This window comes from Heloderma suspectum, chromosome 4, assembly GCF_057233095.1.
Source record: "Heloderma suspectum isolate Gila_16-S chromosome 4, 16-S_ref, whole genome shotgun sequence".
Lineage (NCBI taxonomy): Eukaryota > Metazoa > Chordata > Lepidosauria > Squamata > Helodermatidae > Heloderma > Heloderma suspectum.
The window spans coordinates 219,653,112-219,680,100 of record NC_139461.1 but is presented as its reverse complement, the minus strand read 5'-3'; the positions used below and the strand labels follow the sequence as shown (position 1 = coordinate 219,680,100).

The 26,989-nt window shown below is 41.4% G+C and overlaps 1 protein-coding gene across 12 annotated transcripts in view; it reads left to right on the top strand.

Moving 5' to 3' along the window:
- Positions 1-26,989, top strand: part of PATJ (PATJ crumbs cell polarity complex component) — a 236,099-nt gene that overhangs the window by 165,241 nt on the left and 43,869 nt on the right. For all 12 annotated transcript variants that reach the window (XM_084852343.1, XM_084852349.1, XM_084852348.1 and 9 more), the window contains 4 exons: positions 7,273-7,345; positions 15,418-15,489; positions 15,939-16,053; positions 19,501-19,631. In XM_084852343.1, the coding sequence (XP_084708469.1) occupies positions 7,273-7,345; positions 15,418-15,489; positions 15,939-16,053; positions 19,501-19,631 (391 nt within the window). The remainder of the gene's footprint in view (positions 1-7,272; positions 7,346-15,417; positions 15,490-15,938; positions 16,054-19,500; positions 19,632-26,989) is intronic.

Below are 26,989 nucleotides of genomic sequence, written 5' to 3'. Positions count from 1 at the left end.
TTGAAGCATATGGGATGTTCATATGAGACTTTGAGCATCCCATATAAAAGGAATGCTTTATATGGGGATAAAGTTCCTTATAAAGGGGATAAAGTCACTCGTATCCATATGGACTTGGACGCCATTGTAACAATAGTCAAAGATGGGTGGCATTACTGAACTGTTTAGTCGTGTTATTATGGATACTTTTCAGCTTGTGCAATCTGTGGACAAGCTGCTTGGACGACTGTAGCCCATCACTTGTTCCTGTCAGGGTGTACACTGAGCCCATAGAATCCCAGAGTAGTTCTGATTCTGAGGAAGAGGAGTCGCTCCTGGGAGAGGAGCACGCTCCTCTTTCCCAGGGCCAACAGCTGACAGAGATTCCTCCCACCAGCATTCCTAGCTTAGATAGCAGTCCTGGGAGTGACAGAGCGTGGGAAGCAGACTTGATGGACGCACGATGCTGACGCAGCGAGCGGCGCCAAATGGAGGGCGCAGAAAGGAGGCGTAGTGCCCGGTTGGCACGCAAACAACGGCTGCGCCCAGAGGATCCAAGGGAAAAGGGAAGGGACTCTCCCTAGTCCTTAAGTTCAGGGGTCTGCCAGTAATTCCCTTTCAAACGGGGACCAACTGTTCCAACGTAGGGCATAGGTACTCCGCTGCTCATATCTAGTTGCTAACAGTAGAGTTGTTAAGTTGTAAAAGAGGAATAAAGCTTTGAAAAGAATCCATTTGTCTGTGTCTGGACTTGGCTACTGGATTAGACTGAGAGAGGCCTCCAAGGAGCCCTTGACAGTTCCCTGGACTCTTGTCCATCCTGTCTTGTGAAATCAGCCAGGGCTGGGCTTGGATATTTAGACCTCAGTTGTGGTGAATTCTTTCTTGGAGGATGGTTTGGTCTCCACTGTTTTAAAGGAACCATTGGTGAGGTCATTAGTGAAGAAACAACATTCAGATCCTAAGGTCGGATAATTATTGCCCAGTATCTAATCTGCTGACTTTGGGCAAGTTGGAAAGGGTAGTGACTTCTCAGCACCAGGCAGCATTGGATAACACTGAGTGAGATCTGTTCCAAGCTGGTTTCAGGCCTCATTATGAGATGGGAGGAAAACCCCTTTGTCATCCTAGTGGATGACTTATACTGAGGAATGGACAGAAAGGGGCAATCCTATTAGTTCTCCTGAATTTCTCAGCTACTTTCAATACCATCAACCATGGTATCCTTCTTGGTTGCTTATCTTACTTGGGATCTAAGAAGCAAGGTGTTATGGTTGTCCTGGCACTTCTTGGAGGAGTGATCTCAGAAGGTGGTAGTAGGACACTTCTGTTCCACTCCATGCCCACTGGCCTATTAGTTTGCCACAAGGCTTTATCATGTAGGCCCCTTCCAACCCTATGATTCTATTAGTTATATGATCTATGTCCTCTGTGCTTGTTTAACATCTACATGAAACCACTGGGGGAAGTCATCCATAGGTTTGGACTGAAGAGTCATCAGCTGTACTGCTTGTTTCCAGCTGGTTGTCACAGTGAGGTTGTGGAACTCTTGAACCAACATCTGGAGGTGGTTTGGATAGATGGGGGGAATTAATTGAGACTTAACCTAAGATGCTGTGAGTAGGGAAACTGACTACTCTGGATGGAGTTTACAACTAAGATGGGGTTGCACTCTTCCTTGTTGCTAACTGGAGAAACTCAGGTGGCCTGGGGTTAGGCTCCTATCTGGAGAATTCTGAGCTTGCCTCAGTAATCCATGTGCTAGTGATGTCCAAGCTTAAGTTACAAGCAAGCAAATTTCAGCTGAACGTCAGGAAAAACTTCCTAACAATCAGAGCAGCCAGACAATGGAACCAACTGCCTAGGGTGGTGGTGGACCCTCCATCGCTAGAGGTATTCAAGCAAAGACTAGACAGGCATCTGTCAGGGATACTTTAAACTGGATTCCTGCACTGAGCAGGGGGTTGGACTTGATGCCTAAATGGCCCCTTCCAGCTCTATGATTCTATTCTTCACTTGACACATGTATATTCACATACTTATATCCCTCATATTTCTTGACAGAAAATTAAATCTTGGACTTTTTGATAGGGACAGTTCACACTTTCAACTGGAGGTATGAAAGCATTTTGATCTGTGATTAACTATTTCAGTCTTGGAAGTCACAAAATGATTATGAAATCAAGTGATTAACTTGTGTGTGTGTATTCACCTTTTAATACAGTAGTTCTAGGAATGGGAAGACTGAGGCAACTGATTGCATGTGTGGGATGGAATTTTTATTGTCACCCACTGTAATGCAAACATTGTGTTCAGACCCCTCATTTGCCTGCTTTATCATCAAAGGGAGGTTGTCATTATTCTAGTTAAAAATAGATTGTTTTACAGTTGCTGAGTGGGTAGTACAGAAAGCAATGTACTGTTTTCTATGCTATTTAAAATATGCCTTTACTTTGAAATAACCTCCTTTGAAGCAGGGGCAAAGTCATTTGAACATGTATGGCAGGAGTAGATTATGAACTGCAACCTCTTTTTACCTATTTTGTTTTCTTCTGCATTTTACCTTGAAGAGATTTGCTTTGTATGATTTAAAAATCACCATCTCTTTAAAATGACATACAGTGCAGATTTAATAGCAATAGGAAAAGGTAAATGTGAACTATTGCTCAAAACAATGGCAGGCATCCGAAGTGTGGCCTTAGAGTGGAATGAAACATAATGCCTGACAAGGGTTTGCTGCTGAAAGTGGCAACCCTATGTTGAATTGTTTATTATGTTATGACATCACATCCTGCAAGTCTCTGCTCTCACTCTGTGTCATTGATTGTTTTGATGGGTGCTTTAGAGGGTCTCCTTAAACGTTACACTGAAAGGTGCTGCCATCATGTCTAGTTTTTCCTTAGACACATATAAGCTTTTCTGCATGTACACTGAAGATTTCTGCCCCTGCCCCTCTGCAGCTCTTCACATATGCTGAAGGGAGTCTCCTGCCAAATTCCCCCTGAGTATTATGACCATGGGGCAGAGAAATGTTGCAGCAGGTCTGCTGCACAACCAAACCTCAGTACTAAGTCCTTTTGCTGCGAAAATCACAATGGATAATGTGTTTAAATTATAGGATTCTGAATATATTTTTTGCTATCAAATCTTCACATTACAGGCTGCATCAAATGCTGCAAATACTTATGCTGATTTCCTTACTACTTGTGCTGATTAGATGTTTTATTATTTTTTTTTAAACCCAGCAACCAGCAACTGGCAGAACATAAATTGGCATCAGACAAAAATTACTAGGGTTTATAGAGCTTTTAGATATGCTGATTAATTCTCATCAGCGAGAGCTACATCATAATTGGTTTGTATGCTTAGGAAAACAAAAGGAGCTAGAAAACTGCTGTTTAGCATGCTGTACTCTTTTGGGAGGAAGATGCTTAGAAAGTGAAGTACAACTGAATATCACGTACCCTTTGATATTGTACAGCTGTTGTGCACTTCTGCATGCATGGCTTGATGGCCTTGGCTGCTGCAGTTCAAAGACTGTAATTTTTGCTTGTTGGCCCATAAAGCTTTGAAGGGAAGAAGAGAAAGAGAGGTAGAAAATATAATAACGAAGGCTCTAATCAGAAACTAGTTTCTATGAACTTCATTAGTGCATCACTATTTATTTGAAGTAAATGTTAATCTGTTCACTAGCTCTGGAATTTTGGAAATATAACTAGCATGAAAAAATGGGACTCACAGAGCACCTATGCTCAGACTGTTCCATTTAGTTTAGCTGAAGCTTGGGTGTCTAGGGCAAATCAAGATAAAGTTTCCAGCCAAAAAGTCCTCTATTTACATGAACAAGGGGGTGGTCCCAGCTGCTATACACCCTGAGACTGTATACACAAAAGCACAGTATACAGACTGTATATACAGAAGCACAGACTGCTTCTGTGCTTAATATAATCAAGCTTCACTGTACACTTACTGATTTGTTATTCAGAGGCCTTAGCAGCAAAGGACACTCTGCAGGATGCAACGAAAAGCTAGCATGAAAATCTGCCACTTTTTGTTAATCAAAAATAGAACAATAGTTTTCCTTTTTGTACACCTGGGAAGCACCTTTCCAACTCCTTGGTCCCTAATACTCCAGGATTTTTGAGTTCAACTTCCTTCTTCGCCTGAGTTCAGTTTGTGTCTACCCTTCCATTCCTGCTTCCTTAAGTCCTTTAGCCTCTGGTTAGTGCCTGTTTGCATGCCATAAATAATTGCCCCTTTCTGATCACTGAGCAATAAGGAAGGACCCATTATGATCTATGACTTTTTCTCACCTCTACACTTCTTTCTCCTGCCTTTTTCTGATTCCTGTTGCAGCTTTCCCCTTCCCTCTACCTCAAAGCTGTATCATGCAGCTACGCCACTCATCTCACCTTGTCTCTGTCTCTCTGTCTCTGTCTCTCTCTCTCTCCCTGCCCTTTTCTGGGAAGCCTCATAGTTCAGCATATAATTGCTGCCTATTATGCACTTTCAGTAAAACCCTCATTTTCTGAGAAAGCTCTGACCTGTATCAGTTGCTCGCAAGTACCTTGCAAAGGCACTCCTGTACTCAGATGAAACAATTGTAATGTTAGTATGCTTGGCTCCCATGTGTTTTGGCTAGCGTGCTAGTTGAATCTCTGCCAGATGGACAGTTGCCTGTCCTCTAGTGGCATAGAGCCAATACCACATTGGGAAGCAGTCCCCCAATGCAATATATGAGCTACATTCTCCCAAGCATTTGTTTTGTAGAAGAGCTTATTCCTTGAACAGAAAGAAGTAGTTGCAGACTCATTTAGAGACATGCAAGCATGGTAACAAGTGGCTCTCCAAGGCAGAGGCCTTCTACGATGCCTGCTACCTGAGATTCTTTAATTGGAAAAGTTAGTTATGACATTACATAACATTATATTTTCCCTTCCATTTGGAATAGGCATGTTTTCAAAATAGTATATGAAAACTATCTATCAGCTCATTTAGAGGCTAAGTGAAAGCAGCAGGTGCAGCAGAGTGGCACCACTGCACCTTCTCTTTGGCGCTATGCATACTGCTTAAGAGTAAAGTGTATGGTGCTGGACAGCAGCAGCTGCCAGCAGGTTTTTTAGCTCAAAAGCTTCTGACCTGGAGCAATCTGATCTGTGTGAATTTGGAATTTCAGCAGCAGAACACTTAAAGATCCACAACCATTCTTTATTTACTCTGGTGCCAGTTCTGAGGCAGAGCACACTGTCCAATGCACACAAATGACTGGCTATGGCATTGCATGGAGATCCATTTAACACCATCTTTCATATTGCTAAGTATTATAGCTACATTTCCTTAGATGGGTTATGCACAGAAGAGTAAGCACAATGTAAAAGTGTGCTTATGCACAGCATACTCCCACTTATCAGAGACAGGATCTTCTATGGACTTGTGTTTTTCCAAGAAAACAGTGATTACTTTTTGTTGCTTTTTATCCCTATATGTTAGTTTGTTTTATTCATGAACTTGTTTTAAAAAAAATTATATTGCATTTTTCAAGATGCCGTTAAACCAGCTCACTACATAATATCTTTATAGCATAACAGGTGGGGATCAACAATGAACAGTATATGCCCTGTCTCTATCAGGACTGCTCCTTTTCAGGCTCCAACCAATGTGGTTCATAAGCTTTACAGCAGAGGAGGCCCAGTGTTGGGGCCCAATTTGGTCCATGGAGGTTTGAGCACCCCCTGCAACTTCCTCCCCCTCCCCAAGTCCCATCCCCTGAGGGTGAGTGGTACAAAGGGGCATCTCTTTGTTTTCTCCAGTCAAAGTTCAGCTGGAGATTCCTGCACTGCTCGCACCTCGAACAGGACACGAGCAGCATGGGAAGGAGCAAATTGACTTGGCTGGGGCTTGCAGGAGTCGTCTCTATGTCTCTCTCTGCATGGAAAAAAAATGCAGAACTGTTTGGGAGTTTGCAAAAAGAAAGGGAGATTGAAGGATGAGAGAAAACCTTCCCCAACCTCCTCAAACCTCCCTCAATTGTGCTATCTAGTATTAAAGACTCAGGTTCAGGGCAGGGGAAATGTTTCTGGAGAGTGGAAACATGAAAGGTGTCTTTTTTCCTTTACTCCCTTGTGAAACTTCATTATATAGTATGGGGAGGAAAGATGATGATGATGATGATGATGATTGCATCAATTTATATACTACGTAACATAGCTAAAGATAACCCTAAGCAGTTTTAACCTCAGAACTTTTACCTGTACTATATACAGTACTTTTATACTGTACAGGACACTATAACCTGTTGAGGGCTAAATCAGTCCAGTTCCCTCCCTTGCATTTCTATTTTCTTTTTCAGCTTACACCCTCAACTTCCCATGGCTCAGCAGGCCTCGACATTGCATAGGTCTGGGAAGCTGCTGAGCAGCAATCTTTCCATTTGGGGGCTTTAAAAATATTTTTTTATATATATACAACTATTTTTTTTTCTTTGAACTTGCAACCGATAGACTCTGCATACCTGCATCGTCTCAAGTATGCAGAACCACCACCTTATTTTGAGGAGGCCCCACTTCACTTCTAAACTGATAAAACCAGGATCACCCCAGTTTGGCAGTAGATAGAACAATGATGTAGCAATATTAAAAGGGAGAGAGCATTGACTACAGTATTAATATTGAAATAGTAATTATCATACAAAAAAGTGATTAAAACATAAACATAACCAGCAGAGAGCAATACTGAGAACACAGTTGAAGCAGTCATCAGCAGTTATGTAAACAGGAGATTAGAGCACATCCAGGAAGGCTCATTGAAACAGGAAGGACCAAGAGTGTGCTGGCAGCACCCTTGGGGAAATAGCCCTGGTCCTACCGTAAGTGTGTTATGTCAATTGCATGCAATTTAAGATATGGAAATGGACTGCAGCTCACCAAAGAATGGCACATTTCCAGTGTGGTCCTCAGCGCTAATCGTTTTGCTCATTTCCTGCTGTAAGCAAAATGAAGGGACAAAAATGCATTCTTCAGTCTGGTTTCTAAATGTCTCATGTTTATAGGGATTAGGTCCTTGATTGTGCTAAAGGCGCATGATGCAGCAACTTTAATGAAGCAAAACATGTCTAGATCTGTTTTACATTGGATGGGGGACCACCTGAGACCCCTATGTGTGCCACCTTAAACGCCATAGGGGAAAGGAAGTATAATAAATAATGAAAAATAATAAAGAAAAAAATGAGAATGTGAGTAGGTATTTTGTAGTTTGTCTTATGTGTCAATTATCTCTCTGTCTTTTGTTTCTCAGCAATGATGATGCAGTTAACCAGATGGCTGTGGCTCCTTTCCCATTACCCTCTAGCTCCCAGTCTTCCATTGAGGTAAGATGCTTTTTGATGTTTCCTAAATGAAAACAATTAATCATAATTAGTAAGTTAATATAAACCCAGACATTCATCTAATTAAACTCTGAGCCATAAAAAAGTGTTGAGAAGAGATTCTACTGAACATGAATTTCCCTCATAATAAAATAGCTGGTATGGTACAAAGTTGTACATATCACTTTGTTTCAAATGAGACAGTTTGCTAAATAAGTCAGAGACTCAATTAACATTTGCACAGTTTAAGTTAGAATCATTGAATGTAGAGATGAACTGGGCTGAAAACCTGGCATCTGAAGAACATTTTAATTTCCCAGGACTCACGGAGGGCATTCATCACTCTTTAGGATAGCCCCTCAGCTTCCATCAGTAGGCAGGGGCAATGTCTTGCCATCTCCTCGGGGCGGGGGGGATATCTGTGTCCCGCAGATCAGCCCTGCCTACTGGCAGTACAACAGGACCTCTGTTGAGCTTTGTGTTCAACTGCATCTTTTTTACTTTCATTTTTGTTGCCGAGTCTTCTCTGCACTCTCCTTCCCCACCTTCCTTCTTAACACAGACTAGTTAGGGCTGGAGGCCCTTTAACTAGGCATGAAGGAGGCAGCCATCTTCACTGCAGCTGCCCGCCACTCCCGAATTTGCTCTTCTTCCTCACCATTGTTTGTTCACCTGGCTCCGGCCCAGACAATGGAAGTGGTGAGGAGGAGGAGCAGTAGGTGCCACTGCCTGCATGCTTACTGGCTCTCTGCCTGCTAGGCAAGCAAGTGTAACAATGAGAAAGAGGAGTAAGAACAATGGTGACAATGCTGGTGAGAAGGCAGACTCACTGAGGGATAGGGCCCATGAAGGTTGCCTTGCCCAAGGGCCCGCAATATCCTGGAGCTGGCATTCAGCACAGTAAATAATTTATTGGCAAATATGACTTCTAAAATGACTGGGGACATTTTTTAAAAGTCTAAAAGACCTGGAAGAAAAGGCTACTAGAAGGCCTAGAGGGAAAAATGTCTAAAAGCCCTCGAAAAACTAAAATAAATATTTCACATGGCACCAAAAATATATCAGTCTCCACTCCTAGCAGGCTAACCTGGAAGAGAATTTCAAAGCCAAGGCGTCACAACCAAAAAGGCCCTATTCACCACTTGGGAATGAGAAGGGCCTTTGATGAGGAGGATTAGGCCAACAGATGTAGTAAAAATGCCTGAAAACTTTACAGTATAGAAATATTTTTTCTGTCTTTTCCCCCTCTGTGGGAAGCCTTTTTTGCATTAAAGTTTCAAATGATGTTTTCATCTTGGCTATGTTTGGACATAATAATAAACTATGGTTTATATGGTTGCAAGAACACGCTGAAGAGAGTCTTGCGCTCATGTACTTCTCCCACCCACCTTTCCACCAAGACCACTTCTGCCATGTCTGGATTAGGCTTCAGTTTGTTAGCCCTCATTCATAAACAGAAAACAGATTTTTCTGTTACAGATTTCTGTTACAGAGTTTTACCTGTCACAAAGCTGGGCTTTCACTATCTGGGCAGTAACCACAGCTTTGGGAAGTAGAAATGTATGCAAAGCTGGAAGTTTCCCATTGTCTCTTTTGGGAGGAGGTTAATGGGAACTCCATGCTCAGAAATCCTTGAAGATGCTGCAGTTATCTCTAATCAGGTCTGTCATTTCTCTCTGTGTTCTTGGGTGCTTTGCACTGCAAGCAATCACCTTCAAAAGGGCCCTGAAACTGTATGAGTAGAGAATATAAAGGTGGTTTTACTTCACAATGCATATGATATTCATAGAGTTGTTGTGTATGCATTAAAGGTGACCTGGGAAAATGTTCTTTTTGAAAGGCAGGCCTTTTGATGCATTACACTAAAAGCAGCTGGAAGGTTCCCATCTTCCCAACAAGGAAGTAATTTAAAATCTTCAGTGTTTAGGTAACAGGAAAATGGCTTGAGTGACAGCTGTAGTGTGCTTTTTAGCTCTGTGTACTTGCTTTGCTCCCCTTCATGGATCACTGCCTTGTTGTGGCGAAGGGGCTTGCGTAACTCAGTGAAGCCATAAGCTATGCTGTGCAGGGCCACCCAAGACGGACAGGTCATGGCAGAGAGTTCTGACAAAATGTGGTCCACTGGAGAAGGAAATGGCAACCTACTCCAGTATTCTTGCCAAGAAAACCCCATGGAACGTATCACAAGGCTAAAAGATATGACGCCAGAAGATGAGCCCCTCAGGTCGGAAGGTGTCCAATATGCTACTGGGGAAGAGCAGAGGGTATTTCCAAGTAGTGCCAGAAAGAGTGAAGTGGCTGGGCCAAACCCGAAAGGACACTCAGCTGTGGATGTGTCTGGTGGTGAAAAGAAAATCCAATGCTGTAAAGAACAATATTGTTTAGGAACCTGGAATGTCAGATCAATGAATCAAGGTAAGCTGGAGGTGGTCAAACATGAGATGGCAAGATTGAACATCGACATCTTGGGAATCAGCGAACTAAAATGGACAAGCATGGGCGAATTTAATTCAGGTGACCATCATATCTACTATTGTGGGCAAGAATCCCTTAGAAGAAATGGAGTAGCACTCATAGTCAACAAAAGGGTGGGAAAAGCAGTATTGGGGTAAAATCTTAAAAATGATAGAATGATCTCAGTACGAATCCAAGGCAAACCATTCAACATCACAGTAATTCAAGTCTATGCCCCAACCACTGGGGCCGAAGAAGCTGAGGTTGATCAGTTCTATGAAGACCTACAACACCTTCTAGAACTAACACCAAAAAAAGATGTCCTCTTCATCATAGGGGATTGGAATGCTAAAGTAGGAAGTCAAGAAATCACCGGGATAACAGGCAGGCATGGCCTTGGTGTACAAAATGAAGCAGGACAAAAGCTAATAAAGTTTTGCCAAGAGAACATGCTGATCATAGCAAACACTCTTTTCCAACAGCACAAGAGGCGACTCTACACATGGACGTCACCAGATGGTCAATATCAAAATCAGATTGATTATGTCCTTTGCAGCCAAAGATGGAGAAGCTCCATACAGTCAGTAAAAACAAGACCTGGAGCTGACTGTGGCTCAGATCATGAGCTGCTTCTTGCAAAATTTCGGCTTAAATTGAAGAACGTCGGGAAAACCACTAAACCGTTCAGGTATGACCTAAATCATATCCCTGATGAATATACAGTGGAGGTGAGGAATAGATTTCAGGGATTAGACCTGATAGACAGAGTGCCTGAGGAACTATGGATGGAGGTCCGTAACATTGTTCAGGAGGCAGCAACGAAATCCGTCCCAAAGAAAAAGAAATGCAAGAAAGCCAAGTGGCTGTCTGATGAGGCTTTACAAGTAGCTCACGAAAGAAGGGAAGCGAAAAGCAAGGGAGAAAGGGGAAGATATACCCAACTGAATGCAGAGTTCCAGAGAATAGCAAGGAGAGACAAGAAGGCCTTCTTAAATGAACAATGCAAAGAAATCGAGGAAAACAACAGAATGGGAAAGACTAGAGATCTCTTCAAGAAAATCGGAGATCTCAAGGGAACGTTTTGTGCAAAGACGGGCATGATAAAAGACAAAGAAGTCAGGGACCTAACAGAAGCAGATGAGATTAAGAAGAGGTGGCAAGAATACACAGAAGAACTATACAGGAAAGATCTGAATGTCCCTGATAGCCATGATAGTGCGGTCACTGAACTTGAGCCGGACATCCTAGAGAGTGAAGTCAAGTGGGCCTTAGGAAGCATTAGTAACAACAAAGCTAGCGGAGATGACAGTATTCCAGCCGAGCTATTTAAAATCCTAAAAGATGATGCTGTTAAAGTGCTGCATTCAATATGCCAACAAATCTGGAACACTCAACAGTGGCCACAAGACTGGAAAAGGTCAGTTTACATTCCAATTCCAAAGAAGGGCAACGCCAAAGAGTGTTCAAACTACCGCACAATTGCGCTCATTTCACATGCCAGCAAGGTGATGCTCAAAATCCTACAAGCTAGGCTTCAGCAGTATGCGAACCGAGAACTACCGGAAGTACAAGCTGGGTTTCGAAGAGGCAGAGGAACTAGAGATCAAATCGCCAACATTCGCTGTATCATGGAGAAAGCAAGAGAATTCCAGAAAAACGTCTATTTCTGCTTCATTGACTATGCTAAAGCCTTTGATTGTGTGGATCACAACAAACTGTGGCAAATTCTTAAAGTGATGGGAGTACCAGACCACCTTACCTGTCTCCTGAGAAACCTGTACGAGGGTCAAGAAGCAACAGTAAGAACCAGAGATGGAACAACCGATTGGTTCAAAATTGGGAAATGAGTACGACAAGGCTGCATATTGTCACCCTGCTTATTTAACTTATATGCAGAGTACATCATGAGAAACGCCGGGTTGGATGAATCAGAGGTCGGAATTAAGATTGCTGGGAGAATTATCAACAACCTCCGATATGCAGACGATACCACCCTAATGGCAGAAAGCGAAGAGGATCTCAAGAGCCTCTTGTTGAGGGTGAAAGAGGAGAGTGCAAAAGCTGGTTTGAAACTCAACATTAAAAAAATGAAGATCATGGCATCTGGCCCCATCACTTCCTGGCATATAGAAGGGGAAGAAATGGAAGCAGTGACAGATTTTACTTTCTTGGGCTCCAAGATCACCGCAGACGGTGACTGTAGCCATGAAATTAAAAGACGCTTGCTCCTTGGGAGGAAAGCTATGGCCAACCTAGACAGCATAGTAAGAAGCAGAGACATCACCTTGCCGACAAAGGTCCGTCTAATCAAAGCTATGGTTTTCCCAGTAGTAATGTATGGCTGTGAGAGCTGGACTATAAGGAAGGCTGAGCGCCGAAGAATTGATGCTTTCGAACTGTGGTGCTGGAGAAGACTCTTACGAGTCCCCTGGACTGCAAGGAGGTCAAATCAGTCCATCCTAAAGGAAATCAACCCTGAGTGCTCATTGGAAGGACAGATACTGAAGCTAAAGCTCCAATATTTTGGCCACCTAATGCGAAGAGAAAACTCCCTGGAAAAGACCCTGATGCTGGGAAAGACTGAAGGCAAAAGGAGAAGGGGACGGCAGAGGATGAGATGGCTAGATAGCATCACGGATGCAATGAATATGGACTTGAGCACGCTCCGGGAGAGAGCGCAGGACAGGAAGGCCTGGCGTGCTATGGTCCATGGGGTCACGAAGAGTCGGACACGACTGAACGACTGAACAGCAACTTGCTTTGCTGCAACATACATTTAAGGTAATCACATTTTGTGTTTAGCAGGAGGTTTTTTCAGCTTGAACACTATTATAGCTGCAAGATGTATGTCCTTGAATCAGTCTTACTTTCAAGCACCAGCTGAACTTGTTGGTTTACTGGCTTCTAAGAAGGACTTCATATTCATATTTATCAATATTTTTGTGACAAATAAAATACTGCTGGGTTTTACATTTTCATTAGCACAATCTATCTCTTAAAATAAAATCATGCAGCATAATAGAAGAGGATAGGAAACTAATGTCTGAAGGACATTTTCTTTATGGCACCCTTTCACATTTCAGCTCATCCATTTCTCATAAGTTACAAAACAGCAGTTTTCACCTTACCTCAACTTTTAATTGAGCTTTTTAAAGCAACTGAAAAACATGATCTTATCTGAAAAATCGATGCTTTCTTTGTCAGATCTCTGTATACTGTGTGTTTAACAAATAAACAAACACACACAAAAGGTCCAAGGACAGGTTTTACCTCAAAAAGATGTGAATGGTATTTTGAACATGAAGCAAAACTTGCATGTAATTTGCTAATGTTTTATTTATTTGTTTGTTTGTTTATTTATTGCATTTATACCCCACCTTTTTTCCTCTTGCAAGGAACCCAAGGCGGCTTACATTATCCTCCTCCTCTCCGTTTTATCCTCACAACAACAGCCCTGTGAGGTGGGTTCGGCTGAGAGTCTGTGACTGGCCCAAAGTCACCCAGTGAGCTTCCATGGCCAAGTGGGGACTAGAACCCGGATCTCCCAGCTCCTAGTCCAACACCCTTGCCGCTACACCACAGTGGCTCTCTTAATGTTGTGTAATTCTGCTAGTCATACGGGGGGGGGGGGAGCTAGATAGATAACACTGAAGTTCAGTCCCCTTGAATACTGGAAGTCTAGGTTAGGTCAGTCTCCTCTGGTTTCTGATATTTCCCCAAGAATTTCCAAAAAGTCTGTGTTCTGAACCATAAGTTCTAGAAACATCAGGGTGTTTGGGATTAATACAAAAGCTAATGTCTTGGAATGCTGAAAATTAAAATTCACATTTGCAAGGTGTGATTTCAGAAACACCAAATACACAGCAAATATCAAGCAAATTATATGTAGATTTTAAGAAACAAAGTTAATATTTGGCAATATCAGTATCTTTAAACAGGGCTCCCTAATCCTTACTCGGGAAACCTCATTATAAGCACACACCACTTTAAAGGTAGTTTTCCTACATTCACAGTAACCAGCTCAGCTAATTACCTTAGTTGCTATATTCCCAAAGGGTAGAATTGGTTTTTGTTGGTCTCACACTAAATGGCTTTTTTCCAATCTGTCCTGCTGTAACTAGATGTATAATCCATTGACTTGAAATGAGTCAGAAAGCAATCAGATTTGGCTGGCCTTTTCCCTCATGTACAGAATTCCACAGTGAATTGACTTAAGTATATTATTAGACCAGTAACTTGGACCTTTGGAATTGGTGTACCTTTTTAGCCTAACGATGGTGGGCTCTGTGGTAAGACTTCAAGGGAAACTTACATATGCTAATAGGCTAATTTTAATGAGCAACATGAAAAAATGTTAGTCAGCTGCCTAATGTTTCCTAAGAGGAACCAGATAATATTCTTTGGCATCTGGAAATGCTTCAAATATGTATACATATAAGAGAGAAAGTGATACAGCAGCATGACTTTATCTCCCCTATATAATTTTTTATCTGGAATCTACAATATAGGTAAATTTAAATTTCTTCCCATGTTTTCCTGGTGCTTCAGCATCTCATGTCTTGCTTGGTGATTAATGGAGCAGTTTCTGTTCCTGATACCCCATAGTAAGCACATTGTTTTCATGTGTTGTAAATTAAAATAAAGTTGCATATCTTAAACTGCAAGAAAATGGGGAAATTCCACTGAAATGAGGAGAAGAAGAGGAAGTTAATCCTTTCCCTCACTTTATCTAGACATCGCTTTCTAATTTAAAGAAATCTATCAGTACATGTCTCTAAAATGGTTTTAAAACCCTGTAAAGAACTGAAAAACATTTTTTCAGGATAGTGCAATCATGTATTATTTTCTCCATTCCTTTGTAATTTTTCATACACACACATATAAAAAATGTGGGATGAGATATTAATGTGAGATAAGAAGTGTGGTAGAGTCCCCCAAGTCAGACCATCATGAGCCAGTCTACATTACAACTTTAAACTGGTTTCAAACCAGTTTATCTAAAGGGATCCTGCAGTTTCATGAGGGCACTGAGAATTCTTTGCTAGAGACCCCTGTCCCCTGCCCAAACGGCCCTCTCTTCCTAGAGCTACAATTCCCAGAATTCCTGTATTTGGTAGCTGTAATCACTAAAAATAGGTTTGAAACCAGTTTAAAGTTGTAATGTAGATTGCCTTAACCAGTGAATTAGGTTTATTATTTAATATACTCAACACACACAGCTGCAGAACAATAAATAAAAAGCATAATGGGTTGGATCCAGGCTATGTTAATCATGCTTTAGTCCAATATAAAGCAACTGGGTTTAAGTTAGTCATGACTAACTTATCCCATTGCTTTCATTGGGACTAAAGCTTGATTTATTTAAGCTGGATCTAATCCAAAGTTTTGAACTTCCTAATTCTACATCGTACTTTACTTGAAGAGCTTTAGCGACATGTGGCAGTCAGCTGCATAGTCTACATGTCAGTTGAACTGTGAGTTGAGTATCTTGGTTCAGGGCAATTTTTAAAGGAAATTAAAAAATAAAGGCTGTGATAAGATCAGTTGGACTTGAGTATGTCATACATATCTTTGCACTGCTCTGTACTGTAACTTTTTAATTTTTAATTTGTTTTTATTAGGATGTCAGTAACAAGGTTGACAAACAGGTGATGGAGAACCAGCAAGTTACGGTAGAGCCACCTCCAGAAAATGTATGTATTTATGTCCCCTTTTGTTTTTTTAAATGTGAATCAATGTTATTTATTAGTCCTCTTTTAACTCAGAAAAAAAATTCATTAAGGTTTGAATAGCAACATTTAAAAAATTCTTGTAAAACAGCCAGAAATAATAATAGAAAGCTATAAACATGGATGGTTGTTTTTTTGTTTTTTTAACGTCATTGTCGGGATTTTTACAAGGCTCTTAAAACTTATGCTAAATATTGTTTCACCAGTATGTTTTTTAACCAAGATTTCTGCAATCACGGCATCAAAAGGAGGTGAATCATTACTTCTAAAGTTGTTAAATGCTATATTATACATCCCTCTTCCGATCCATTTAAAGATCTCTGTACTGTGGTTTAAGCTGCTTGTTTGGGTTTCAGAAGAAGCCTTAACAGTTCAACTACTTATGTTTCTTTTTCTTTTTTTCTCCCCTCCAGTTTCGTAACCAAATAAAGCAATCAAAGTCTTCAACAGTAATCCCCATCAGTTTACACGAGATATCTTTGGCACCTACACCATCTTTTTCTCCAGAGACAGAGTTCACCAGCAGAAGTATGAGCTAATTATCTCCATCTGAAGAATACATTCATACTTGGGATTCATTACTAAGTTTTTTGGGATGATGGTAGCAAAGTTTTTTTTTAATTAAAAGAATCTAGATTAACAGATGTAATTCTTTGGATATCATTTACTTTTAAAAATAATTACTTTTAACATATTACAAACTAGCAATGCTTTTTCTTAAACTTTGTTGACTTCCATGAACTTCCTTAAGTTAACAATTTCCAGAAAGTAGCTGTATCTATTGCAGCAAAAACAACAAAGAATCTTCTGACTCCTTAAATAAGACATTTATTCTGGCACATGCTTTAATGGACAGTAGTCATGGAAGGAAAGTCCCCGCACCCCAGAAACCCCTTGTACCCTGTACCACATTGTTCAGGAGGGGCCCCCAATCCTCAGGATAGGCTTTTGGGGGGTCACTGGTGGCTGCAGGGAGAAGATAGTATAGGAAAGTTTTCTTCTGTTAAGTTTTGTCAGTTAATTTTGTCTCTGGCTTGGATCCTAAGATATTATCTAGACCCATTTCAGTCGGGCTTCAGGCTTGGGCATAGGACAGAAACAGCCTTGGTCGCCTTGGTAGATGATATGAGGAGGGCTCTGGATAGGGGTGAATGCTCCTTCCTTGTTCTCCTCGAACTCTCAGCGGCTTTTGATACTGTTGACCACAGTATCCTCCTGGACCACCTGGAGGAGTTGGGCATTGGAGACACCGTATTGCGGTGGTTCCGGTCCTTCCTCTGCGGGAGGTACCAGAGGGTAGCACTGGGAGAGGAGGTTTCGGGCCCGTGGCCACTCACTTGTGGGGTGCCACAGGGTTCCATCCTCTCCCCGATGCTATTTAACATCTATGTGAAGCCGCTGGGGGCTATCATCAGGAGGTTTGGGGTGCGGTGTCATCAATATGCGGATGACACGCAGCTCTACCTCTCGTTCACATCTTCACCAAGGTTGGCTGTAGAATCCCTGTCCAAATGTCTAGAGACGGTGAGTGGCTGGATGGAGAGGAATAAGCTGAAGCTGAACCCTGACAAGATCGAGGTACTTTTGGTGGGAGACAAGAGGAGGCTGGGGGATGTTGACCTGGTGTTGAATGGGGTATGGCTACCCTTGAAAGACCAGTTCCGCAGCCTGGGGGTCATTTTGGACTCCCAGCTGTCCATGGAGGCTCAGGTGTCAGCTGCGAGCCGGACAGCGCTGTATCAACTCCATCTGATACGGCGGCTGCGCCCCTTCCTTCCCGACCATCTGCTCCCATCGGTAGTACATGCCCTGGTCTCCTCTCGTTTAGACTACTTTAATGCGCTCTACGTCGGGTTATCCTTGAAGACGGTTCGGAAGCTGCAGCTGGTACAGAACGCGGCGGCTCGCCTGATTAAAGGCAGCCGCCGGCGAGATCACATCAGTCCAGTGCTAAAGGATTTGCACTGGTTACCAGTTGTTTTCCGGGCCAAATTCAAGGTGTTGGTTTTGACCTTTAAAACCCTATATGGTTCTGGCCCAGCCTGTCTTAAGGAGCGCCTCCAGGAACACCAGACAGGCTGCTTAACAAGATCAGCCTCAGATGGCCTTCTCTCTGTCCCATCAGCCAGGACAGCTAGACTGGTGGGGATGAGGGAGAGGGCCTTTTCTGTGGTGGCCCCCACTCTGTGGAACTCCCTCCCTAGGGAACTCCGTCATGCCCCCTCTTTAATGAGCTTCCGCTGTGCATGAAAAACGTTGTTGTTCAGGCAGGCATTTGGGGTGGGTTAGGGTATTTTAGAAAATGTTTTTATTGTAGAATTTTATTGTTTTAAACTGTTTTATTATACACTGTACATCGCCCAGAGTGGCTGGGTGACCAGCCAGATGGGTGATTAATAAATTTAATAATAAATAAATAATAAATTATTTGTATAAAAACTCTCTTCTGGAGAGTTGCAAGGTACAGGGGGTTCATAACGTTAGCTCATCATCTTGCAACATGAGCTCCAGAAATGTTAATAGCTCTATGACCATGAAGGAAGTCCCTAACCCTCCATTTCCTGTTTGTAGAATTGAAGTCCTGCTCAAAACAAACAATCATAGAAATTGTACGGCCACAGCAGCTGTGTTTCATCATGGGCTGAGCTAGTTACGCTTTTCTTTGACTTGGAACTTTTAGGCTTGACCTGCATATACAGCACATGGGCACATCATTTAGGTGGTAGAATTAAGTATACCACGTCAGGTGTGGGAATCTCATGTTTAATGCCCCTCTAAATTAAAAAACTACCTTGCTAGTAGAAAACACGCACAGAAGGGAGAAGAGTAGGCTAGAACCTTTTTTGCCTGATATAGTAATTTTTTTTACTTGCAGAGAATGTATTTTTTTACATAATGGAGCATTAAAAAAATGGTATCCTCTCACATCAGCCTAAAGTACCATCTCTGTATTCTACCACCACATTCTGCTGCATGTAAAGACAAGACTTTGGTGTCAATGCTTATGTTTAGATTGTACAGTGCCCTGAAACTTGAATGGGATGAATGTTGTTAAATAATAATAATAGTAATAACAACAAAAACTATTAATAATAATAATAATAATAATAATAATTTTTTTTGCTTCCTTCTACACTCATGGACATAATGTATGAGCAGTTAGGGGCTCAGAAATTTCAGCCATGGTAATTCTTTAAACATAAAAATTTCAAAACATGTCTTAAAGATTACAGAACGTGCCACAGTTGATGTTGCATGGCTGTGTGAATAAACCAATCTTGTGTGTAAAGAAACTTGCTGATAGAAGTGAACAGCAAAATCTTGACTGGACCTTAAGTAACAGAATATCCAGAAGAGGATCTGGTGATTTTTTAAAATTCTAGCAGCTAAATTTACTTAGTGGCATAGTTTATCAGAATGTCATCTTTCCTAAATATTATCTGGAATTTGAGTCAAGAAAATGCATTGCAAGGCAGCATTTAAACAGTGTGGCTGCACTGTTGAAGTATTTACTTTAAAATGCCTTGAAGTCTCTCCCTTGAGGTTATTCTTCTTGACCTCAACGGATCCACATTTTGGGAAAGCAGTGTTTCAAGACTTCAGCCTACCTCAAAATAAGAACCTATAAAAATTAGATATATTGCACTTGAGTTGCTTTTATTTCTGTCCGTGTTGCAACGATCCAGAAACCGGTGGGTTTGTTTTTCCAGTTGCCGCATTCCTCAAATCAGATTAATTTGATGAGTGTGGGCTCACAGAATTTGACATTCAGTGTATTCCTCTGCAGCTTCTTTGTATAGTGCAAGGCCCTCTGATGTTGGTTGAACCACAGCTCCCATCATTCCTTGCCACTGGCCATGCTAGCTGGAGTTGATGGGAGTTGGAGTCTACCAACATCCGCAGGGCCGCAGTTTCCCCACACGTGGTATAGTGCTTGTTATTTCACTGATTAGTACTTTTTATCTTTGTTTGCAGGCAGCTTTCCACCTCCTTTGGTGGATCCAGCAACATGCCCAATAGTCCCTGGGCAAGAAATGATAATAGAAATATCCAAGGGCCGATCAGGTCTTGGCCTCAGTATTGTAGGAGGGAAGGACACACCACTTGTAAGTTGTTCATTGGCTTGTTTTTTTACACTATTGAAAGCTTTCATGAATCTCAAAATTGTTTAAATTTCAATACCGTGAATGAAAGAAATGTAGAAACAACTTCTGCAAGCAAAAACGAACCCTTGGGGGTGGGGTGAGGAAACTATTCTTGTAATTTAAATAGTGAGCAGAGCTGGCCCAGGACACTTTGAGGGGTTCAGGCAGAGTGGTAGGGGGCTGCTGCCATCCTCCCCCACTGGATATGCCACCTGAAGCAGCTGCCCTGCTCTGCCTAAACCCAGCCATAACAGGCAGGAAAAAGCAGGAGGTGTCTTTTTATTCTCATCTATGGAGCTCTAGACTAAAAAGTGTATAATGGAGATTATGGGAGGGGAGTTTTTAGCACAGTGCTTCAGCTGTACCATTTGAAAGGAGTTGGACATACGTTTTGATCTTCCATAAGAACACTGGTGGAAAACTGTGTGGTTACCAATTCCATTAAAACATGTCATCAGCAATATGTATAATTAGGAGGCTAAGCATTCTTTTCTGAGCTATTTTATATTAAAATAGAAGGGGCTGCCTTATGCTGAGTGTTCGTGTTAAGTAGTCTGCCACTAACCCTCTTTTTGTTTTTTGCTCACAAGAAATAGTGCGGGACCTTGATTAGAGCCTCCATGCATAGGTAGCTGGAGGTTTTAACCCCCTTGGAAGGGGGCTAAAAAAAGGGAAACCCCCATTGGTGCCATTAGTCCCTGTGTGGGAAAGGCAAATTTCAGAAAACAGGTAGCTGTGGTGAAGGCCTCCCCTACCTGAGTGCAGTGGTCCCAGTCCAGATCAGGGCCCTGCGTGCTTGCTTTGATACTTCAGCCTTCTACATCCAAAGCGTGTACTCTACCATGAACCTGCAGTCTCTCCATTTTACAATAGGCAGCTACTGTCATCTGTCTTGAATGGGGCATCCCCTCTCAGTGCTTCACATAGTAATTCTGTTGTATTATGTATTCTCAAATGGATGCCTGTTAGTTTGCTGCCACCAAGAAATTATTAAGGTGGCAAGGCCATTTCTAAGCCTTTTACGTGATGATTCCAGAGCACACATATCCCATTATTAAGCAGTTAGTTGTGAGTTTGCAACAATTAATGGGAATATTCATTCTTGGACAAAAATACAAGTTAGAAAAATAAAAGGGGAAACCTTTTTCGAGAGCAGAAAAATAGAGAATTATCAATACCAGTTACAGTATCTGCTGTCCATCCTTGCAAAAGGGACACCCTTGAAAATAGGCAAGAAAGGAAGAATACTGTGCATTTGACTTGGGTCCATCAGCCCTGCTACCTAGCACATAATAAGGATATGAAAACAGCACCTATAATAAAAACGTATATGACAGAAGGGAGCAGTCAGCATTCCAAATCACAGAACCTCCTTTCCATGCTGTTTTCTTACCTTCTTGCAATAAATTCACTGAGCTAAACACCGTGTAGCTTTACCATCTTGTACACACTAGACAGCTTCTTTGATCTACAATGACATATTTCATGCTTCCTTTTCATAGTACATTAGCACGCATCATGCTGAGAACCAGAAATGTGTGCCTAGATTTTTTAAATTTATTTTTTATTCCTCCAAGTATGTGGTTAAAAGGCAGGGACAAAATAGTAAATATGGTAGCTTTTTGCAAAAGAAACATCACACCAAATATAGAAAAGTAATTGGAAGACGTAAACTTTCAATATCAATTTGAAATATCTTGACATTATAAAAGTGCAGGTGGCTCTTGCAAAGGTTAGCTTTCAGAGATTAACAAATACCTTTATTTAAAAATATTTTTAATGTTTAACTTTTATTGTCAAAATGTGAATTGAGAGTTTCTATTATTTTGCAAAACCCAGCCAACAACAGGGATGCACCCAAAATAGCCAAAAAACAACAACACAGCAATACAAGATCACATGAACGTCAGTTTATTCTGCATCATTTGCCCAATGTTTTGGAGATAACCTCCTTCCTATGTGGCTCTCTATAATACATAGCATATTTTATATACATATATATACACAAGATATACAGCACAAAAAATACCATGGACTGATAAATTATATACATAGTCACAAATATGTCACAAACTTTCAGCACAAAAAAATCTGAAATAAAATATTTACATTACAGGTCTGGGTTTCTCCTTGTGGTTTGTAGCTGTTTAATAAACCATGGTTTGTTTGCAGGAATGGGTTCGGACACAGTGACCAGGCTTGCACAACAGGACAATCCATCTTGGATGATCAGCCATGGTGGGTTGTCATGTCATGCGAACCCAGCACCGTTTCCACATGGTGGCCTATTTTTCACGAACAAGCCACCCTGAAAACCCATGGCTTGTTGTAGGAGTATTGATGGCCATAGTGGCTTCTTAGGTCATCCAAACCTGGCAGGGCAACTTCATTGTGGGCTGTTGGGAATGGCTACAGAGCCTCCCGGCAAGAGTGACAAAAACCCCTGTCGCTCCTTGTGATCTCGCTAGTACTGCCGCTATACTCCCTCATCCCTTCTTGGTGCCCTCTGCCCTGTACTCGTAAAAATAGCAAAGAAAGGACACCGGAGGGTGTCCTGGATGCTCTCTCAACTTAAATAAATAAAGAAATAAATAAATATTTATTTATTTATTTTTGGTTCTGCACAACTGCTCATGAGTGGATGAGAGCTACCTTTAGATTTGCACAATTTTTGCCTCTGTTTACTGCTCTGCCTTGAGATCTGCACAGTTTTCCCCTCCATATTACTGGCTTTGCCATGACATTTGCATATGATTAGCAATCCCTGTCACTGCTCTTTAGCCCACATGTAGATGCGACAGCTAGCAATGGAGGGAAGCAACAAGCAGGAAGGGGAGGGGAGCCAGAAGTGACTGGTGAGAAGGCGCTTTCCTAACTGGTGTTCTTCCTTCATTGCAACATGAAGCAGACTTTACAAAACAAAAGGTGTATGATAGGAAGGGAAGCGCTGAAGTGTAGGACATTGACAGGAGGGGAATACAGGGATGCTTGCCTAAATATCTGAGAGGTGGACTTGTGCGCTTGCACAAGAGAGCAAGTTCCAGAAAATAAAAATAAAAAGCTGGCAGACACATTCCCTCATTCATAAGGGCTTAGAAAATGATTTTATTTTTGTAATGTGACGGGGGTGGGAAGGGAGGCAAAAGTGGCCGGTGGCTGGAGGAGAAAAGGTGCTTTGCGGGTGGGTGTTCTTATTTCAGTCTTCTTTTTTTTTTAAGGTGTTGCTACAAGGCAAGCACTGAAATGCAGGATAACATTGACAAGGGAAGGATATCAGTGTTCTGGGCTAAATATTGGAGAGGTGGTCTTGCTGTCTTGCACGATAGCGAAATTTTCCAGAAAAACAAAAATTGTGAACATGTTACCACATTCATAAGGGCTCTGAAAATTAATTCCATTTGGTGATCTGGTGTGTGTGTGTGTGGGGGGGGGAGTTTGCCTTGGTAGCCAGCAATCCCAGTGGACCAATTGCAGAAAGGGTGCTGACATAGGGATCAAGGCAACAAAGGTGCCTGGGATGTGTGCCAGAGCTGGCAGGAGGACTGAGGGGAGAAAACGCCACAGCAAGGCCAATTGTCTGCCAGGAGTACCATGGGTTGTTCAGTGAACAGCCAACCCATAGTGGCTTATTCACAGGGTGGCTTAGTGTTACATGCGAACCCACCCAATGACAAACCAGATTTCAACAAACTATACCATCACTTCGCGTTATGTACAGACCAGGCCACTATCTCTGCCTCCTCCTTGCTTTCCAGTGAGCATATGAGTATGAGCAATTGTTTACTGTCTTTTTGGGGACAGATTTGCCAACCTGTGACCTTCACTACATTTTTCTATTTGTAGAGAATGCACCCTGTACACAGTATCTTGAAAACATTAAAACAATTCTCTTTTGAGTAATTTAGCCACAAGGAATTCTGGGACAGATTAGTGTGGTTTAAAAAAAAAACTCAGATAAAATGAGTCAATTTTAGGCTGTTTTAGGTTTCAGTTCCCTATGGTGCCCTCCAGATGTCTTGGACTACAATTCCCAGCACGTCCCACTCAGCATGGCTCGCTGGGGCATGCTGAGAGTTGTAGTCCAAGACATCTGGAGAGCACCACATTAGGGAATGCTGGTGTAAATGAATATGTGACCGATTTGGAGTGTGAGGGTAGTTTTCTAAAGAAAATGTCTATTTTTGTGTGTTGCTAGACACAATGCTGATGTCTGGATAGTAGCAAGCTTTAACAAAGCTTTGGGATGTAATTCTGTACCTACTTACTTGAGAGTAAGCCCCATTGAACTCAATGTGATTTCCTTCTGAGTAGACATATATAGGATTGCACTGTTAGTCTGTCAAATGTCTATTTAATAGCTTCCAGTTAATAGGTGGAGGCGCTGACATCAAGCAAAACTCTGGCACATGAGGCTGACAGCTGTGACAATCCCCTCTGCCTGCACTACACTTAATGAAAAATAAACTTTTTAAAAAGATGATGTCCTTGCTGTTTGTAAACCTGAGCTATTTTCCACTGTCTTATAAATCTAAGCTTTGAGAGTGGGGGAGAGATCTACAAAACTAGTCATGGAACTGCTGTAGTAAAGAAGCTGGCATGGTCTTTCCAGTTCTGAAAATAGGAATGTTTTCTTGAGAGTTATAGTCCTTTCAGACCTCTGTGTGATAGTATGAATTGTGTGTGGATATATGAATATCCCAGATTGAGGCCATACAAGATACATGCCTGCACTTATAACACATGTTCATTGATCTAATCACCAGTGTAAAAGTGTTTGGTGCTGTGATTTAATCAATACTCATATGAACTCAAATATATTTGTTACCTCTGGGGTGGTGGAAACAATGCTTACTGAGCTGAACTGCACATGTACAGGAAAATCAAAAATGGAAGAATGGTGGATTGCTAACCCATAGGTGCTGATCCAGAAATAAGATCATGTATTTCAGAACTCCAAAATCTGAACAAAATTTCAGGTGAGAGAATGTCTCAAGCATACCTAATCTTTATTAGTTCACCTGCCCAAACACATCTATTTTAGTCACGTAACCCTTGGGCGAGCGAAGGGATGGCTTCATAAATTGTGAGACGTTATCTCAGTTGTCTGAGCCCCCACACAGTAAACTGGGAACCACTTTTGAATGGGTAACATGCACATCAGGAGTGAATAATAGCCATATATTTCCAACACAATAAAAGAGGATATTAGAATAGTAAACAACAATTTATTCATACACCTCCTGATGATGCAGAGTCTATGTTTCTTGTGACTGAGCTGCTGCAGTAGTCCTAAGTGGTAGCTCAGCTGGCTGTACGTTTGTTCACTTGGAGTAGTAGTTCACATAATCCAAAATATGCTTGAGAGCACAATCTGGGGTTACAATCTGGAGATTTAAAACCACTACAGGATCAGAAATGCAACTTATTCTTCAGTAGTTTAGTAAAAAGGGATAATTCTACTTGAGTTATTCTGCGCGATCGTATATTCTTTGCAAGTAGTTTTCCCAGCTTCTGTTGCTGGCTCTTGAGAAATGGATTATTAGCTCACTGAAAAAGAACTCAAGAGCCCTGCTGAATTAGACCAAAGACCTTCTTAGTTCAGCATTCTGTTCCTGCAGTGACTAACAAGATGTCAATTGGAAGTCCACAAGCAAAACCTAAGGACAAAAGCCCCTTCCCACTATTGTTCCCCTGCAACTGGGGAATCATGCTACCTCTGATCCTGAAGGTACTATCACTAGTAGCTATTGATAGCCTTCTTCTCCATTATTAGTAGGAGGCTATATGACAAAAGCTGTATACGTTGGTGGCTATATCTACCTCTTATGGAAGCAAATTCCTTAGGTTAATTATGCACTGTGTGACGAAGTACTGCTTTTCGACTGTCCTGTTCAGTTTCATTGGATGACCCCAGAGATTTTGAAAGTGGGGGAAAAACTTATCTCTATCCACTTTCTCCACACGATACATTATTTTATACATCTGTATCATTTCCTCTCACCTTACGCACATTTTTTCTCCTGATATACATCACTTTACACTTGCTTATATTGAACCATATTTGCCGTTTGAAAGCCCATTCCCTAGTTTGTAGAGATCCTTTTGGAGCTCTTCACAATCTTGTTTTTATCATCCTGAATAATTTGATGTATCATCCACAAACATGACCACCTCACTGCTCACTCCTAACTCCAGATCACTTATGAATAAATCAAAAAGCACCAACCCAAATACAGATCATTGGGGGACTTTGTACATTTGTCCATTGTGAGAATTTTGTCCATTGTGAGAACTTTCTATTTATTCCTACTCTCTGCTTCCTGTTGTTCAACTAGTTACCAGTTCATAGGAGCACCCCTCCTTTTATTCCCATGACTACTCTGTTTGCTTAGGGGCCTTTGGCTTGGTACTTTGTCAACAGGTTTTTGAAAATCCAAGTATATAATGTCTATTGGATCATCTCTTATCTATATGCATGGTGGTACTCCTAAAGAATTCAAAAATATTGTTTCTTTATTATTTATATAAGGATTTATTCTGTATGCATTCTGTATTCTCTGTGTTTTGTTAAAATAAGTATACCATTCTGAAGAACTTGGTTTGCTTTGGCATGTGACTGCCAGAAACATAAATTTTTCTACCATTATTTTTAAGTCATATATTTTTTCACTAACAACTTATTACTTTAGCTTTATTATTTCAAAAAATCAAAGGTGAACTTGCAAATCTCTATGACGGTGCGCTAAAGGAATTCTAATGAATGGCACCATTGAAATTTCAGGTTTGAACTCTTTAGATTAAAGAATATGGCTATAAGACAAATATTACACAAGATGAATAATGTTTAAATAAATAAAGACCAGATGTAATTATGGGGGACTGTAAAGTGCAGTGTTATTAGCTGTTTCCTTGAAACAAATTGACATTTTGGTATGAAAAAGCAGATTCAAATAAATATGGATCAACGTTCTTTCAAATGCATTCTGGTAAAAGAATAGCACCTGATACATAGTTTGAGGTTCTGATAAGAACCAGAGACATGGCTCACACATAACTCTAGCCCATGATTTATTGAATTCTCTGTTGTGTGAACCCAGCCACACCAACAAGCTGTGGTTTATTAACCACAAACAACCCAGAAAGAGAACCCATGGTTTGTTGTTGAGGTGTGACTGTGGGATGTTTAAACCATGGGTTGTTGTTACATGTGAACCCAGAACCATGGATTCTGATCATGGGTTGTTTCACCAGGCTGCAGTAGTGGTGGGGGAAGAATGGTAAAAACAAAAACAAAAAAAACCCAGCCACTCTACACGCCA